This window comes from Saccopteryx leptura, chromosome 3 (assembly GCF_036850995.1).
Source record: "Saccopteryx leptura isolate mSacLep1 chromosome 3, mSacLep1_pri_phased_curated, whole genome shotgun sequence".
Taxonomy (NCBI): Eukaryota; Metazoa; Chordata; class Mammalia; order Chiroptera; family Emballonuridae; genus Saccopteryx; species Saccopteryx leptura.
The window spans coordinates 37,698,251-37,716,718 of NC_089505.1; the positions used below are offsets into that span (position 1 = coordinate 37,698,251).

At 44.3% G+C, this 18,468-nt stretch overlaps 1 protein-coding gene across 3 annotated transcripts in view; it reads right to left on the minus strand.

Moving 5' to 3' along the window:
* Positions 1-18,468, minus strand: part of NCOA7 (nuclear receptor coactivator 7) — a 143,393-nt gene that overhangs the window by 16,895 nt on the left and 108,030 nt on the right. For all 3 annotated transcript variants that reach the window (XM_066373303.1, XM_066373305.1, XM_066373304.1), the window contains one exon: positions 1,304-1,451. In XM_066373303.1, the coding sequence (XP_066229400.1) occupies positions 1,304-1,451 (148 nt within the window). The remainder of the gene's footprint in view (positions 1-1,303; positions 1,452-18,468) is intronic.

The following is an 18,468-nucleotide window of genomic DNA, read 5'->3' on the forward strand; positions in this document are numbered from 1 at the left end:
ATACTCTTCTGAGATGACCTCATCTACACTCAACTGCAACTCTGTTAATGATTTCCAAAAGCATATCTTTAGATCTTTTTCCTAACTTTTATCCTCTGTTGTTTCTTGGACATTCCATAGGTCCTTCAAATTTAAATTAAAACCAGAACACAGAGCATTTTCTCCTAAATCTAATCCTCTTGCTGTGCTCCTTAACTCAGTGGAGAGCAGGTACTGCTACCCCTTCAGTTCCCACCCTGAAAACCAAGAGATGGATCTGACACTCTCCTTATTTCCATACACAATTCATTACTCACAAGGACCTGTCTATTCCACCTTCTGTCTTTCAAAAGCACTCAATTTCCACTAGCCTTGCTGCTAGTCTTCCAGCAATTGTTCTCTCTCAACCCTGATTACTGCAAGAGCCTCATAAGAGGGCTTCAGGCATCAGGTGTTGCTCATCCCCAGTCTACTGAGCATCTGCCCGCCAGAGAGCCCTCCAAAATGCGTATCTGTGTATGCTTCTCCAGGCTCAAAACAGCTCAGTGCCTTCCCACCACCCTCTGGAAAATCACCAAACTCCTGCACATGGTACCCAGATCATTTGTGATCCACTCTTGCTCACTTCTCCTACCCGCTGTCCCCTCAGCTTCGCACTCCATGCTCCAGCCACTCTGAGTTTTTGTTAGTTCATCAAGTGCCCCGTGCTCCCTGTTTCTCCGCTAGCTCCTTCTTCTGCACAGACTTTTCTCTCTGGCCAGGACATGTTCCATATCCCACTCCCACCACAACGGCCTGTACTCCTGCTTCCGATCTCAGCTCAGATCATTTCTTCTGGGCAGCTTTCCAAGCTTCTCCTGGCTCCTTTCAGATGACTGGCGACAGCCTCCTGAACAGCTTGGTACTTCATCTACAGTGACAGTTATCTCATTATAATGTAATGATTTATCTATACTCCTTAATGCTCATTTCTACTTATCTCATTCACTCTGCCCCTAACATGGGAAGGGTTTGGTAAGTGCTCACAAAAGCTATGACGGACTTTTCAGGTCAAATTAAGGAGCCTGAGTTTCATTCTGGATGTGACAAGGGACACAGAAGCAGTTTTTAAAAGGAAAGGTAGAATGACCTGGTGGTGATGGTGATAACATCCCTAACTAGCTTCAAACAGGAATAAGGTTATATTCTGCCGTTGCTTCAAAGGTGCACAAGGAACCTAACTTCTTTTCAGCCAAGAAACTCTTGGGATCTGGACACGAGAACACGTTGACTGAATACTGCAGTTTAAGGACCACGACAGTCCAACCCCTTCTTGAGTGCTTACCTCCCAGCTCTTGGTGGTCGGCTCACTGAAGAAATTGTCGATCATGTTCAGTTCTTCCTTTTCCACCACCACAAAGCCTTGTTCTTTGGCATCTTTCCCATAGACGTCAGGAGACCACTGGACAAAGAACGTGTACAAGTGATCCACCCTGAAAAACACGTCCATCGGAGGAATTAACACCAAATCCGCTCTGCTGGCAGGCACTCGTAGGGACACAGGCGCACACAACCATCTTTTTCCTGCTGGGCACAGTCCCTTTGCTAACTGGGAGATTTCTCACTGCGAAGATGATCTCCACGAGTACATCTCAAACTTGGAAAATGAGTCATGAAATGAAAGCAGAAGTCCACAGACACTGAGAAACTGTCTTTCGACGTGAGGGAAAGATCACACAGTGGGACATAAAACTGGCAAACACAATAAAATATGCCAATGTGTTCCTCATTGGGTCTTCATTTATTGCATATTTGTATTCACTGGAAAAAATAATCTGAAGCTTAAGGTGGGAACAAAGATAAACAATACTTTTTGTAGATTGAAGCACTATTACAATTTTAATGAAAGACCTTTAGTAACTACAAAGTAATACTAGCTATTGCTTAATATTAGAAACAGAGCTAATTCCATGGACATGGGAATATAGTTTACTTCTAAGTCCTCTGTTCCCTCATACAGATTTACCATCTGAAGGTTCTGAAGCATCTCTCCAGGTTTAATCAATAGAGAACTGGCTAGTTTCCAAGCAGAGAAGGTGGCTCGCAATCCCAGCACCTGTAATATCCCCCCAGGCAAGAGAATCACAGGCTCTCGGACTTGAGATTCCATACCAGCATCATCACAGTGACAAATGAGTCTTAAAGTCTTTTCTAATTATAAAATGACCACTCCAATATAAGCCTACTGTCAATATTGACTCATTGTCAATTTTTTAAAAAGTTATAATTATGTAAACATAACAATATTGCCAAAGCGTAAATGCGTGTCACACCAGATTCATATGTTGAAACTTCATCCCCAATACTTTCAGTATGTGCAAGTAGGACCTTTGGGAGGTGAGTCAGTCATGAGAATGGAGTCCTCATGATTGGGATTTAGTGCCCTGATAAAGGAGCCTCCATGGAGCTAGCTAGCTCCGTCACCCCATGAGAACAGAGTGAAAAGGTTAGGAATCAGGAAGCGGCCCTCACCAGAAAACAAATCTGTCAACGCCTTTATCTTGAGGGTGTCCCAGCCTTTAGACTGTGAGGAATAAACTTCTGTTGTGCATAAGCCCCCCAGTCTATGGGACTCTGTTATAGCAGCACGAATAAACTAAAACAAATAGTAATAAGACTAAAACAAAATAAAAAATGTCACCCACAATTCTGATATTCCAATAGATCAAACTGTTTCTAGGATTCCCTATTCCTAGTTGTTCTTGTCTACACGTAGTTTTCTTTTCATTGTAATCAGGGCCAAGACACAGTTGTTATATGTAACATTAAATAATGCGCATATCCCATCTTGCTAATCTTTGCATTGATTTTTTAATGGCTACATTTCATAAAATAATAACCATAATTAGCCTGTATTCCTGTGCCCTCAGGATATTTAGCTTGTTTCCATTTCTTTGATTGTACAAAGAATGTTACAATAAACATCCTCATGACCTATGCTTTTCACTGACTTGAATTATTTTCTCAGTTATCAGAAAAGGGATTACTGGGTCAAAGGGCAAAGCTTTATAACATGTGATTCATCTTCCCAAACTGCTTTCCAAAGGCTAACAGCAGTGTTGCATTTTGTCTCCAAGTTTCATAAAAACGTTGCTATGCTTTAAAAAGAAAATGAGTTTAATATATTCTTAAATTTTACCTGATTCACTCTGCATTACCTTGAGTGTTAGTGGGTTGAACATTTTTTGAATGTTCTCTTCCTCATCACAGCTCTCCTTTCATGAGCTGGCTCTTTGTAATCATGGAGTCAATGTTTTGCTTTTCAATTTGCGAGAGCCTTCATATAGTGTAAACCCTAACCACTATCAAATGTATTCCTACCTGTTGTTTCCCTTTATCTATTAATCATGTCCTTTATTCCATAATACAAGATTACCAATTTTCGTATATACTTTAAAAGTATATTTCTTTTGAGATTTCTATTCCTTCAAAATCTAAAAAGTTCTCACCCAAAACAAGGTATGTATCAGAGTGTATATGTGACTACTTCTATTTAAAAAAAACAGATAGACACATATGTTATAACTGTACATGGTGGATATGATGGCTAATTTCATATGTCAACTTAGGCCTTGGTCAGTTTTTTATCAAATCCTAGTCTAGATCAGTGGTCCCCAACCTTTTTTGGGCCACAGACCAGTTTAATGTCAGAAAATATTTTCACGGACCGGCCTTTAGGGTGGGATGGATAAATGCACAAAATAAAATTATGCGACCGGCGTAAAAACTGTGGTATTTTTAAATATAATTGTCGAACTTACGAGACAAGCATCAAGAGTGAGTCTTAGACCGGTGTAACAGAGGGAATCTGGTCATTTTTAAAAAATAAAACATCGTTTAGACTTAAATATAAATAAAATGGAAATACTGTAAGTTATTTATTCTTTCTCTGCGGACCGGTACCAAATGGCCCATGAACTGGTACCGGTCCGCGGCCCGGGGGTTGGGGACCACTGCTCTAGATGGTGCAGTGAAGGTAAATTTTGTTTGTTTGTTTGTTTTTTAGATGCAATTGACATTTAAATTAGCAGACTTTCAGTAAAGCAAATTACCCTCATATTGAGGATGGGTTTCACCCAATCAGTTGAAGGACTAAAGAGGAGAACTGAGGTCCCCTGAGCAAGAAGGATTTCTGTCTCTAAGTGGCCTTCACACTTGAGACTACAAAATCAGCTCCCCCCTGGGTATCCAGCCCATCTGGTTACTCTTCAGATTGTGGAACTGCCATGCTCCACACCATGTCAGCCAGTTCCTTAAATCTCTCTCTCCATCTTTCTAAATACATATACATGTATTCACACACGCACACACACACACATATATAAACATACACATATCTTATTGTTTCTATTTCACTGGAGATCACTGACTAATACAGTGAACTACTCTAAAGTCTGTAAGATATTGATCAAAATGGTTACCTCTGGGGAGTAGAATGGAGTGGGAAACAAGAAATACTTTACATATCTTTTTTTTTTTTCCTGTATTTTTCTGAAGCCGGAAACGGGAGAGACGGTCAGACAGACTCCCGCATGCGCCCGACCGGGATCCACCCGGCATGCCCACCAGGGGGCAACGCTCTGCCCACCAGGGGGCGATGCTCTGCCCATCCGGGGCGTCGCTCTGCCGCGACCAGAGCCACTCTAGCGCCTGGGGCAGAGGCCGAGGAGCCATCCCCAGCGCCCGGGCCATCTTTGCTCCAGTGGAGCCTCGGCTGCGGGAGGGGAAGAGAGAGACAGAGAGGAAGGAGAGGGGGAGGGGTGGAGAAGCAGATGGGCGCTTCTCCTGTGTGCCCTAGCCGGGAATCGAACCTGGGACTTCTGCACGCCAGGCCGACGCTCTACCACTGAGCCAACCGGCCAGGGCCAATACCTTACATATCTTTAAGTTATTTTAATTTTTGAAAGAGATAGTTCATTTTTATGATTCAAGCACCAAAGTTATATTTTAAAAGGCAAATAATGAGCAGTTTCCCTCTCCTCACTCGCAACCCTGTCTGCCACATTCTGTGCCCACCCTCTTCCCCTACAGGTGACCACACTTTGAGTTTCTTGTGTTTTTTTCTAGTGTTAGTTATGTAGATATCGATATGAACATATATTCTGTCTCCCATTCCTACAAAAGATAGTATTATTTTCTATCTTGATTTTTTTCACTGAATATATCCTAGGTATCTTTCCATGTCATATCTATAGATGGCTTCCTTATTCTTTTGTTTACAGCTACAGAATCCTTTACTGTGTGGATTTACCACAGTTTATGTAACCATCCCATAGAGCTGTACACTTGGGTTGTTTTTTCTAATATTGTGCCGTTACAAACAACATTATAACGAATAACTTGGTACGTGAGTCATTTCACATGTATAGAGCTAGAGGATATATTCCCAGAAGTGAGACTTCGTCAAAAGAACAAGTCACTTATAAGTTTGATATATAATACCCTATTGCTCTTTTGGGGAATATCACCGTTTGCCCTTCCACCAGCACTATGTATCTTCTTTGGAATCTTTGAACTATGTTTACCACGTTGTATGAAATTTCCTATTAAAAATTAACTAAAAAATGAAATAAATCATGACTCCAGAGAGGTTTGATAAGTTTATAATTTTAACTCTTTCAGCTTTATAACACTCAAAATTCAGTCTATCTTAATCGTATTTTATAACAGAGTTGAGAATCAAATAGGCTTCAGTCAAACTTTTGGAAAAGGAGACATTATTACATGGATATTGATATTGGATAAAACAGCTTCCTAATTATTTGTTGGCCAGCTTACTCATGAGAAAGAGAAAAAGCAGTCCCTAATACCTGGGATATAGCCTGGTCCTATTAGCCAGGTTCCAGTGTTGCTAAGAGCCAGCTAATTATTCACAGCTAGGAGCTAGTCATTTCCTGCTGAATATAAACAATTTAATAAAATATCAACATCAGACAAAGCCTACGACTGTGATGAATCAGGATAAAAAACAAGACCACTCTGAGGTCTCACATCTGAACTCAACAAAAACAGGAACATTGTCCAGCCACAAAAATGACCCAGTATCCCTCTAATCTGGCTAATATGAATGACTGTTCTTTATCAATTACAGCATTAACCTTTCTAGTCTTCCCTCCTATGTAAAATGTAGAAGACACCCAATCATAGAATGGCCTCTGCTTCCTGATAGTATCCAATCTAGAGCAAAGTCCCCCACTTCCTTAAGTCTTCCCCTGAAGCACCCACCACAAATCTAGATCTCATAACATCTTCCTGCGATGGCCCATGGTCCCATGGTGCACGCTCTCCTTCACTACTGCAAGTCAACCCAATTGGCTCAACTTCCGGTATGCTCCCGGTCGTCCCCAGCTGGAGGGCACTGCTACTTTGACTATACTTCTTGTGCATCTACTATATCAGGGGTCCCCAAACTTTTTACACAGGGGGCCAGTTCACTGTCCCTCAGACCATTGGAGGGCTGGACTATAAAAAAAACTATGAACAAATACACACTGCACATATCTTATTTTAAAGTAAAAAAACAAAACGGGAACAAATACAATATTTAAAATAAAGAACAAGTAAATTTAAATCAACAAACTGACCAGTATTTCAATGGGAACTATGCTCCTCTCACTGACCACCAATGAAAGAGGTGCCCCTTCCGAAAGTGCAGCGAGGGCCAGATAAATGGCCTCAGGGGGCCGCATGCAGCCCGTGGGCCGTAGTTTGGGGACCCTTGCACTATATGCCAGTGAATTTGACCTTGTAGAGCTTATCTTCCAGATCATTACAGCTAGCAGGGACCACGGGATATCACTTAATCCAACTAACTCTCCGTAGATACGTATACGGGAACGGGGGCTCGGAAGTGTACCTTCAGCACCGCAGCCAGGATTAGATCTCCTGGGGTGTCAATCACAGTTCTTTCAACCACAGTCCAAGGTCCTCCACTTAACTCCACACTGACTACTGAAGCATTTTCCAAGTAAAGTGGGTTTTTAGACCCACTTTCCATAAATAACTGTTCATTCGTTCTCTAACATTTTATCTTCACTGGGAAAGTTGCTACACAAGCATGCACATTTAAGAAGTATTCCAAGAAATGCTAAAAGCTTGTGGTGACACAGAGCTCTGTGCAGAACTGCAAGGGGTGAGGGATGCGGCTCAGATTTGGATAAGATTTCATTTCTTAGATGTTATAAGAATAAATTGTGAAAACGAAAACTGCAGGTCAATAAAGATTTAAGAGGAGAACTTATCTTAACAATTGCCATTTACTTCCTCTTTTGGTGACAAAGACATTAAGTGCTTGGGCAGACAATTTGAGCAGTCCTTTTTAATTATGAAGATGGAAGGCAAGTAGGACCTATTATTCTGGAGGAGGATATAATTAGACATCCTCTGCTGGATGAGACGACTCATTCCTATAACCCACTGGGAATGATAAGGTCCAAAGGATGTACTGGGAGGGAGGAATCTTGTGCCTAATATCTTCTCTTTTGAAGTTCAAGATTACTAGAGCATCTCTTCTGAATTAAGGTGGTTTCAATATAGGTGAGCCTATAGGAAAAGATAATACCTCTTCCTCTACCTGCTTCTTGGAAAGAAGAGGAACTGGTTTGGTTTAGACTGATGACCTGGGATCCATAGGAATACCATGATTATTTTTGAAACAGGTTAAATGGGCATTGTGTGCTGCTCATGGCAAAACTTGACAAAGCTCCCTGCTACTAGAGGACATACTATGGAAGAAAATGGCTACACATATCATATGTATGTGTGAGTGGGGGGAAGGTCAATTTTAGCATAAAGCATTCTTGTTATCATATGCCATTCTCTACAAAAAATATCTCAACCTGGGGAGGAACCCAGGGTGATCAGGTAAGTGGGCTTCTTCCAAGCCTCTTCACTTGGGACTGCTGGGTTTCCAGTGGTGAACCAAGCCCCTGGGTTTTTTTTTGTTTGTTTTTTTTTGTTTGTTTGTTTTTTTACAGAGACAGAGAGAGAGTCAGAGAGAGGGATAGACAGGGACAGACAGACAGGAACGGAGAGATGAGAAGCATCAATCATTAGTTTTTCATTGTGCATTGCAACACCTTAATTGTTTATTGATTGCTTTCTCATATGTGCCTTGACTGAGGGCCTTCAGCAGACCAAGTAACCCCTTGCTCGAGCTGGTGAGCTTTTGCTCAAACCAGATGAGCCCTCGCTCAAGCTGGCGACCTCGGGGTCTCGAACCTGGGTCTTTCGCATCCTAGTCTGACACTCTATCCACTGCGCCACTGCCCAGTCAGGCCAAGCCCCTGGGTGTGTCACTAGAGCAGCCTCTTCTGCCGCAGTCGGTGGTGAGAGAACAGTAGCCAGGGCCAGCCCTTTAAACTGAGTAAGCACTGGGCTTGTTAGACTTACCACAAAAGGAATTCTCTAGAAATGAGGAAAAGGCATTTTCAAAATATCACAGAAAAGAGGCCCAGAGGCATAAACATTTTAAATTATTAAACACAGAAGCAACCTTACAGTTTTTAGCAATGCTAATGAAATATATCTGCTACCTAAAGAGAAAATATGTGACTCCCTGGCTTAGGGACCTTATATTGCACAATAATACTAAGATGCAAGTGTCACTATACTCAATGTAAAGACAAAAAAAACCTGAAGTTCAGCAGATTGGATAATGTGCCCAAACTACCCATCCCTGGAAATGTTCCAGCCCATCTAAGCTAAGGACCTCTTCTTTTATGAATGCTGAAATCCAAGGGAAAGTACATTTCTCTCCTGTCCATAGTCAGATGTCTCCCAGTATGGGCAGCTATTTCTTTGGCTTTGATTAATGAAGCTTAAGTAAGCTTCATTATGCCTGGGGTGGCCCTTAGGGCAGTTGTCGCCCACTCCCTGTTCCTCCTCCTCCACCTCCATCAAAAGCTCCCAGCACTGCTAGCACCGCACCTGTGCATGGGGAACACCGTGAAAGCTCCCAGCATTGCTAGCACCACACCTGTGCATGGGGAACACCGTGAAAGCTCCCAGCATTGCTAGCACCGCACCTGTGCATGGGGAACACCGTGAAAGCTCCCAGCACTGCTAGCACCGCACCTGTGCATGGGGAACACCGTGAAAGCTCCCAGCACTGCTAGCACCGCACCTGTGCATGGGGAACACCGTGAAAGCTCCCAGCATTGCTAGCACCGCACCTGTGCATGGGGAACACCGTGAAAGCTCCCAGCATTGCTAGCACCGCACCTGTGCATGGGGAACACCGTGAAAGCTCCCAGCACTGCTAGCACCGCACCTGCGCATGGGGAACACCGTGAAAGCTCCCAGCATTGCTAGCACCGCACCTGTGCATGGGGAACACCGTGAAAGCTCCCAGCACTGCTAGCACTGCACCTGCGCATGGGGAACACCGTGGGCAGCCGCCCCCTCAGCCGAGCCGGGGGAACGGTTCTCCACCAGCGGCGGCGGGCGTGGCAGCAGCCCTGAGTGGCCTCCCTCCTCTCTCAGGGGGTGGGTTCTCTGCCTTACAGCCAACAGCTACTCTGGCTTTGGGAGGCCTCAGGGGACGTGATGGGAAACCTTAAAACTATGTTCTGCAATGGGGCACCCCAATGGGAAGTGTTCTTGTCTCTTCTCATTTAGGACACTGTCACACGCTGAGTCCCTCAATAACAGCCTTCCTCATAATACTGCCTCATTCTCTCCTGCCGAGAAGGCCCTCATGCCAGGCTTCTGACGGAGAAGTCGGAGGAATGGAGACTCCGAAAGGCCTGTTTCACAGGGAAAATCTGAGTTCACTTGGAACCAAACTGATGACTTCACTCTCAGGCCCCGAGACGGAATGGAGGGTCAGTGTCCCTCTCCCCAGCTCCGCTTTGCTCCGCTCTCCCTCCTCTGTTTATTTTTACTAATTGAGGAGGAGAGGGGAAGGATATGACTTCATCTTTTTTCTTTCCAGATTAGAGTAAAAGTTTACTGAAGTTTATTTAACCTAATTCTTGGAATGACTTTTTTTAGTCAACTGGGTTTTCCTGATGGTTAGTTCCCAGAACTCAACCCTCCCCTCTGGAAACAGGCCTCAAGTTCTGAAAATCCCTGCCTGGCCCTGTGCCTCCACCTCACCCACTCCCTCCTCAAGACTGTATCGGTTAGACTCTCACCCAGACCCCCACCCTTCCTCTCTCCTCTGCCTCCAGCCCCCTCCTGGGTTCACATATACTTCTAGGCCAATGTTTCCATCTCACCCTCATCAGCGCCCCTAGAGGCCCACCACTTTGAGCCTTCTACACCGCCTGCCCTTTCAAACACCTGCCCACAGAAAAGATCATTGAACTTCTCCCTTGCAATGGTGGATATTGCTGTGTTTGCTTATTCACACTTAAGGAGTCCACTATAAATCAAAGGCAGCTAGCCTGACCAGGAGGTGGTGCAGTAGATAGAGCATCGGACTGGGATGCGGAGGACCCAGGTTTGAGACCCTGAGGTCGCCAGCTTGAGCGCGGGCTTATCTGGTTTGAGCAAAGCTCACTAGCTTGGACTCAAGGTCACTGGCTCAAGCAAGGGGTTACTCGGTCTGCTGAAGGCCCGCGGTCAAGGCACATATGAGAAAGCAATCAATGAACAACTAATGTGTTGCAATGAAAAACTGATGATTGATGCTTCTCATTTCTCTCCGTTCCTGTCTGTCCCTATCTATCCCTCTCTCTGACTCTCTCTCTGTCTCTGTAAAAAAAATAAAAATAAATAAATAAAAATAAAAATTCCATCAAAGGCAGCTAACCTTGGCTAAGAAAATCCCTCCTTCCTGGAGCTCCCTCCTCACCTCCAGCTCTCTTCCTTGACTATTACACACACAGCTGTCCAGATATCTGCTTTCCTGAACTCTCTCAATCTCCTACCTGCCTCCCCTCTGAACAGAGGATTCTCCATCAGTATACCATTCTAAAGATGCTCTCCTCTCCACTATCCCTCTTTGCAATCTTTCGTCTCAAAAAAAAAAAAAAAAAATGCCTGGCCTGACCAGGAGATAGCACAGTGGATAGAGCATCAGACTGGGACATGGAGGATCCAGGTTCTAAACCCTGAGGTCACCAGCTTGAGCACAGGCTCATCTGGCTTGAGTGGAGGCTCACCAGCTTGAGTGTGGGATCACAGACATGACCCCATGGTGGCTGGCTTGAGCCCAAAGGTTGCTGGCTTGAAGCTCAAGGTCTCTGGCTTGAGCCCAAGGTTGCTGGCTTGAGCCAGGGGTCACTTACTCTGCTGTAGCCCCCCCCCCCCCCGTCAAGGCACATACGATAAAGCAATTAATGAACAACTAAAGTGCTGTGACAAAGAAGTGATGCTCCTCATTTTTCTCCGTTCTTGTCTTTCTGTCCCTCTCTCCCTGTCACACCAAAAAAAATAAAAGGAACTCTTCTCCAGTTTTCAGCCTCCCCTCTGTACTTTCAAAAGGCCCATTCCTTGGTGAATTTCCTCCATTAGTTCCTCTCCGTTCCCCTGTCTCCTTCTCCTTCATCTCAATCTCCAAACTTGCTTGCATTTCCCCATCCTTAAAACACAGAAGCCACTAATACCGGCTTTTCCCTAAAGCTCCCTTCCCATATCTCACCTTCCCTGCTGAGGTCACTGTCAGCGTTTGGGTTAGCACACTTTCCAATTTCTTTCCATACCTGAATTCTTCCATTTTAATTTTATCAACCTTTTCGTATATGCCCTTTGGTTTAAACCTGCCTCAGCTACTGTCTAAAAGGAGGTAAACTTTTAAAGTCTTGTTCCCCCTTCACTATCTTAGTGAAGCTCATTTTCTCCAAGTGACCCACTGTCAAATTGTACCTTAGGTATCATTTGCCTCGGCCTCAAAAAGCCTGCTGATGGCCTTTCTGAAGCTCACTTGGGGGACTCACCCTGTGGTCCTGGCGAGTCGTGGAGCATGCCTTAGCCTCAGCTAGCTCAGGGTGCTATCTACAGCCTCCGGCAAAGCTCACACAATTACCAATAACTGCCACTCCACGGGTCATGAAGCCATGGGTGTGGTAACACATGTGAGCAGGAAACCGGTCAAGAACTGGGCCCTGGGCAGCGCTAATGCTTAAGGAGGAAGCAGTAGAAGTGGTCCTGAAAGGAAGCCAAGAGGAAATGGCAGAGAAGTCGAAGTGAGTTTATAAAATGCAAGTCTGCTCTCTTCTACTCAGCTGTATAAAATCCTTCTGAGAACTCCCCACAGGTTTTATGATAAACTCAAACTCCCTGGGGCTGCCAGAGAGCTCTGTTTTGTGCCAATTTCCAAAACGTACTCTTTGTTTCAGCCATATGCTATTACCTCTCAGCTCCAACATCCATTCTGGCCCCTGTGCGCATGCTGCCGCTCTTCTTTAGATTATATTTTTACAGAAGAGTGGTGACAAAGGTAAGTCCAGGGGAGAATCATCTCAGGCTAAGGTCAGGAAGGACTTCCCAGGGGTCCCGGTGAAGTTGGGTGTTGAAGGAGGGGAAGAGTTGGTTACGGGAAGAAGGGGAAATGGCACTGCACCAGAGGGAACATGTGCAGACAGACGTGGCGCTTTAAGAGCGGGGTGTGCTGGAAGGAGGTCAAACTGGGCGCAGCAGAGACAAAGCAGGGCAGCGCAATTGGATCACTGGTGACTCCCGGCAGGGAACTCTGTACTAGGGGCAGGGCGGCAGGGATGCAGGGGACCCAGCCCTGCCCCAGAGTCCTCAGGTTGAGAGAAATAAACAAAACCCCCTCACACCATTCTACCAACAAGCGACAGAAGCCGGTGGGCATCTGAGCTGACTGCACTGAACAGGACTCCTCAGACAGCGGAGGAAGTCCTGACCCAGGGAATGAAAGAGCAAGATTTATTCTTTACTTAATGGGGTGGCAGTGGATAAGAAAGAATAAAAAGCCAGAGGGGCTGGGTCTCTGGGACACAGAAAGTCCTAGGCGCACAGTAAGATGCTTGGACCTTACCCTGAGGCCACCGTTTCCCATAGTGGGGCAGGAGTGGCTCCAGTGACTTCAGAGGATAGACAGAGGGACATACTTTGCTAGGTACATACTTATTTAAAGAGTATCAATAGTAAGTACAACTAGCATACTATACTTCTAATTTCACAAATATCACTGCTCAGGAAAAGGCTAAGAGAAAAAGAATGTTTAAGTCCTTTAAAGACAACTATTGAGTGAACAGTGGTGCAGACAGCATGCAGACGCGGGGACCTCCGGGAAGGGGTGTGGGAAAGCCCGGAGCTGCAGGACTCTGGGGAGGCTGTGGCAGGACGAGGCCTGGCCAGACCTGCCGTTTAGGAAGGCAGCTGTGGAGACAAGCAGGGAAGGAAGGTCAGGCGAAGATAAAACGGGCCAGAAACAAAGGCTTTTTTGAGAAGGTGCAACAGGGATCCAGCCAAGGGGCGATTAAGGCCAGCGCGCAGGGGCGGCAGCGGGGATGGGGAGAGGCTGGCCATAAATACTCCTCCAGGCACGAAACGAGCAGGGACCCATCCAGCAACAGTTCTGACCCAAACCTGGCAATTGGGCTTGGTTTAGATTTCTTCTCAAATTACAAATTTGGGCTTAATCGGATTTCTTCATAAAACTCACAGGTCTTTACCATCAACATAGGCTCTTTTCAGGATCCTCCCCAAAGGAAAGACCTAATTCGAGTTACAAATCTCTGTTTAGCAGATAAAGTTGGCATCTCTGAAAAAGGAACTCAGAGAAGGTTCTCGGAAGACAGCGCCCTTACCTAAGGCAACAGAGCACTGCAGATTGTGGGAGAAGTCACAGCAGCAGCAACCAACTTCCATTTAGTGTGTGGGCAAGCTCTTTTAATATTTCTCAAGTAAGCCCAGGAGGTGGCCGCTATAACTGCTGATCCCATTTAATGGAGGAAGAAACAGATGTTTACACAGATTGACTTGCCCAAGGCCACACAGTGTTAGGGACAAGCCTGGCCTCGACCTCAGGTCAGATTTGGTCTCAACCAATGTGCTTCACCATTCCCTTTACTGTCCTGGCTTTATTATTAAATGAAAGCCTGTCACTGGCAAAACTGTAGGGTTGAGGAATATAAAATCTGGTTTAAGAAATCTGAGTTGATGCTTGAAACAAAATATGAGTCAACTATTCATACTTTAGATGTCTGAGCATTCGGTGTAATTACAATCTATTTTATCAGACAAGACTACTAGTTATGGTAGGATTTAATTTACGGTGGCTTTTTTTTCTTTTTTTCTTTTTATCAGTTTAACGGCAAGAGAAAAAAAAAAGACAAGTGCACATCTCTAAGTTAAAGACCTGAACCTGAACTCCCGTATTGGTTCCACTTGTTGCAGTTGCAGGCTGTGGGAAACCTTTGTCCTGGGCCGCCGTTCCTTCCGCAGGTAATTAACACTGGCTCCCAGCAGCCCTCCCTGCAGTCCTCCGTCTGGCTCCGGCAGGCATTGAGGCTTGCAATAATTAATAATTAACCTCTCTGAGCTTCTAAAATGAAGATAAGAAAACTTACACAGGTGTCTGGAGCATCAAACATAAAGTTCATTCTACTTTCGGACAGATCTCTTACAATGTCCCTTCCGTGTGGTTATCTAAAACTTGCTACCGTACAAACCAACAAATGACCAAAATGACCCAGAAAGCAGTTCCTGTCTCATCAAAAGTCACTTGATTGCTAAGAAAAAATTGGGGCTATAAATACACAGCAAGATTAAACAATTCAACAGCTATTACATTAAAAAACATATTTCAGAATACATTACGGCACAGAGAATGGGAAATAATAAAACAAGAGAGAAAGTATATGACCTAGAGACTACTGAAATATGTATGTATGCAGCCCCGCTATTCACATGTATTACTGATTGTAAAAGATATTCCAGTGCACTCCTGTCCAAAGCCTCCTCTGACTCCATTCTGAATACAGCCACAGAAGCCCGAGAGAGCAAAGCACTTTCACTACAAAGCGTGTTACTAGGAAACTACCACCTCTTCAAACCCACCTCAATGGCCTGACCCAAGGCCCTTATATGAGAAAGATCATTTACCTTGCTTTGTAAAGTCCCTTCCAGTTCAATATTCTGCCACTCCAGATGAAACCAATGGTTAGTGATGCCCAGGCATAATGATCACTCTTAAAGGGGCTTAGTGCGCCTATAAAAATAGAACTTTATTTACAAAGTACTAACTAAATATGCTTCTTCATCTGGTTCACCAAAAATAACAGGAAAGTTCTTTTGAGAATCAGTGATCAAAAACACCAGTTAGAGTTATAAAAAGTATCACTAAAAAATCAGTAAGGCCCTGGTCAGTGGATAGAGTATTGGCCCAGCGTATGGACGTCCCAGGTTCAATTCCCAATCAGGGCACTCAGGAGAAGTGACCATCTGCTTCTCTCCCCCTCCCACAGCCAGGGGCTCAACTGGTTTGAGCGTGGCCCCAGGAGCTGAGGATAGTTCAGTTGATTTGACCATCAGTCCCAGACTGGGGTTGCCTGGTGGATCCGATCGGGGAGCATGAGGGAGTCTGCCTCACTATCTCTCCTCTTCTCAAATAAAAAAAAGAAAAGTAAAAACTAAAAGCTTTTATTAATACCAATGCTGGAGGCCGTAGGCTGGCAGACCATAGCTTGGACTCAGCAATAGATGCATTCTTTTTGGACTGAATATACTTTAAAAAAAATTAAACAGTAGCAACTACTTACAAATCAGGGAGATATGAAACACATAATTAGTACTTCAGCTTCTGTTGAAAATGATGGAACACCTAGCAACACCAGGTTCCCCACTCAGTTGGAGGTAGTCCAGGGCTCTGGGCAGCTGTCACCCAGAGCTGATGCTGGCCTTGAGCTTCCCTCCCTCCACTCCGTGTCTGGCTCCTGCAGACATTCAGGCTTTCAATGATTACAGTGTCTACATACTTACTCCCAAACACTGTGTGCAGCACCCATTGGGAAGGATTAATTATCCTGCAATGGGAAAGGTCGACAAGCTACTCTCCAAAGTGCTGGCGCTCACTCCTCCACCAGAAAACAGAGCCACCACAGCGAAGGGCTCCCTTATAAAGGGGGTGAATTTTTCATGAGCTTATTAGGTCCGGCTGTAGAGTCACTGATTAACTCAAGGCATTTGCCAAAGCTGGTTAGTAAAGTTACTGACAAGTGGCTGCCTAATAAGGTCCTTCTGGAAGGTAGTGATGAATTTCTACCTTTAATTTAAGCTGATGGAAAAGAGGTAGAGCCCTGGCCGGTTGGCTCAGCGGTAGAGCGTCGGCCTAGCGTGCGGAGGACCCGGGTTCAATTCCCGGCCAGGGCACACAGGAGAGGCACCCATTTGCTTCTCCACCCCTCTGCCGCGCTTTCCTCTCTGTCTCTCTCTTCCCCTCCCGCAGCCAAGGCTCCATTAGAGCAAAGATGGCCCGGGAGCTGGGCATGGCTCTGTGGCCTCTGCCTCAGGCGCTAAAGTGGCTCTGGTCGCAATATGGCGACGCCCAGGATAGGCAGAGCATCGCCCCCTGGTGGGCAGAGCGTCGCCCCTGGTGGGCGTGCCGGGTGGATCCCGGTCGGGCGCATGCGGGAGTCTATCTGACTGTCTCTCCCTGTTTCCAGCTTCAGAAAAATGAAAAAAAAAAAAAAAAAAATAGAACCAGGGAAAAAATGAAAGAAAGCAATTTTTAGTATTAAAGTATCTTAATTTTAAATATATTAAGTATATTTAAATAATACACATTTTAAAGTATTAAAAAAAGAAGTGTGAATATTTACATAAGCGACTAATAATAGTATTACTTATATTTGCTCAGTAGTTTTCCAAAATTTTAACTTGTGTTAAATACAAAGAAAGATAATTCCTTTAAGGATTGCTTTGAAGGCCTTCCCCCCCCCCTTATTAGTAACATGCCTTAAAACAAAATTATTAAATTACAGTATGACATAATGGTGTGGGATAGTTAAAAATAGTTTTACAGAATACAATTTGTATTCTGAGGTATACCAGGTTTGATTGGATAGGGCCTAAGATGTTCTAGAAAGTATAAAGACTATCCAACACTATACTGTTCTTAGCAATGACAGTCATTAAAGATTTCAATTTAGCCCTGACCCCATTAAAAGCTAGGTGACTTCTGATCAGAAAATTTAGCATTAACTGTGGTTAAAGATGTCATACTAGTAAACTAGACCAGTATGAAATTCCTTTATCTTTTTTCTCTAAAAATAATGTTCTTCAGAGCATTTTTCTTAGTGTTCATGAAAACTCAGACATCTTCCTATTGTAAAGTGAATTTCATAGGAGAATCAATTTTGCTTTGTAGCCAAGAGGCTACAAAAATAAAAATAAAAGGTAATTAGCTTTGCATAACAAAATTTTGCACTTTTTATTTCCTTTTCACTTTTCTGTATTTTTCTAAATATTATACAAAGTCTATGCATTATTTTAACTATAAAGCTAAGTTATTTAAATATTTTTATCTACTTAGACTAAACTAACTTATTCATGCATCCATCCAATGAACATTTAAGAATATCTTACATAGTAGATCCTATGTTGTTTCTAGTACATAAATGTCCTAAGATTTGGTCCCTGCCTTCAGAAGGTTAAAGTCCAGCAGGAAAAATTCTGAAGAAGTCCACACTTGTAAAAGAATGTAGTAAGAGCTAGGACAGAGGTGGGGGTCCAGTGGAGGGACATCTAACCCACACAGGGAAGTTCCTTAGCAGAGACATTTGAACACATGCTCTTGGCTGAGGTGGGTAAAGGGGGAAGCCAGGCATCCTAAACAACCAGCAAAAAGTCTAAGACACATTTCTCTTTCTCTCTTTTTAGAGAAAGGGACAGACACAGACAGGAAAGGAGAGAGATGAGAACAAGCAACAACTCTAGTTGCAGTACCTTAGTTTTTCACCGATTACTTTTTCATGTGCCTTGATAGGGGGCAGGGGGGCGGTGGCTCCAGCTGAGCCAGTGACCCCTTGCTCAAGGAAGTGACCTTGGGCTCAAGCCAGCAACTTTGGGCTTCAAGGCAATGACTTTTAGGCTCAAACTAGCAACCACGGGGTCATGCCTATGATCCAGTGCTCAAGCCGGCAACCTCAGGGTATCAAACCTGGGTCCTCAGTGTCCCAGGTCAATGCTCTATCCACTGCACCCCTGCCTGATCAGGAAGATTCACATTTCCTAATGTAGACACATAGCTATTTATCCACAGAAGGATCAGAATGGGAGAAAAGATCCTAGAGATGTTAAATGGATAAAGTAAGCTAGATATGGTGACTGACCGATGTGGGGAGATGACTGAGAAGCAAGCTTATGCCTACATTCTGGTTTTGTGGACTGAATGGCAGTGGTAACAGTTACTGTGATGGAGAAAACAGAAGGCAGAAGTCCTGGGGACAGTGGCGGGGACAAAGATGAAAATAAGAAACTCAATTTAGAGCATAATCTGTCTTGTGTTTGTTTGATCCATGGATAATCCAAAAA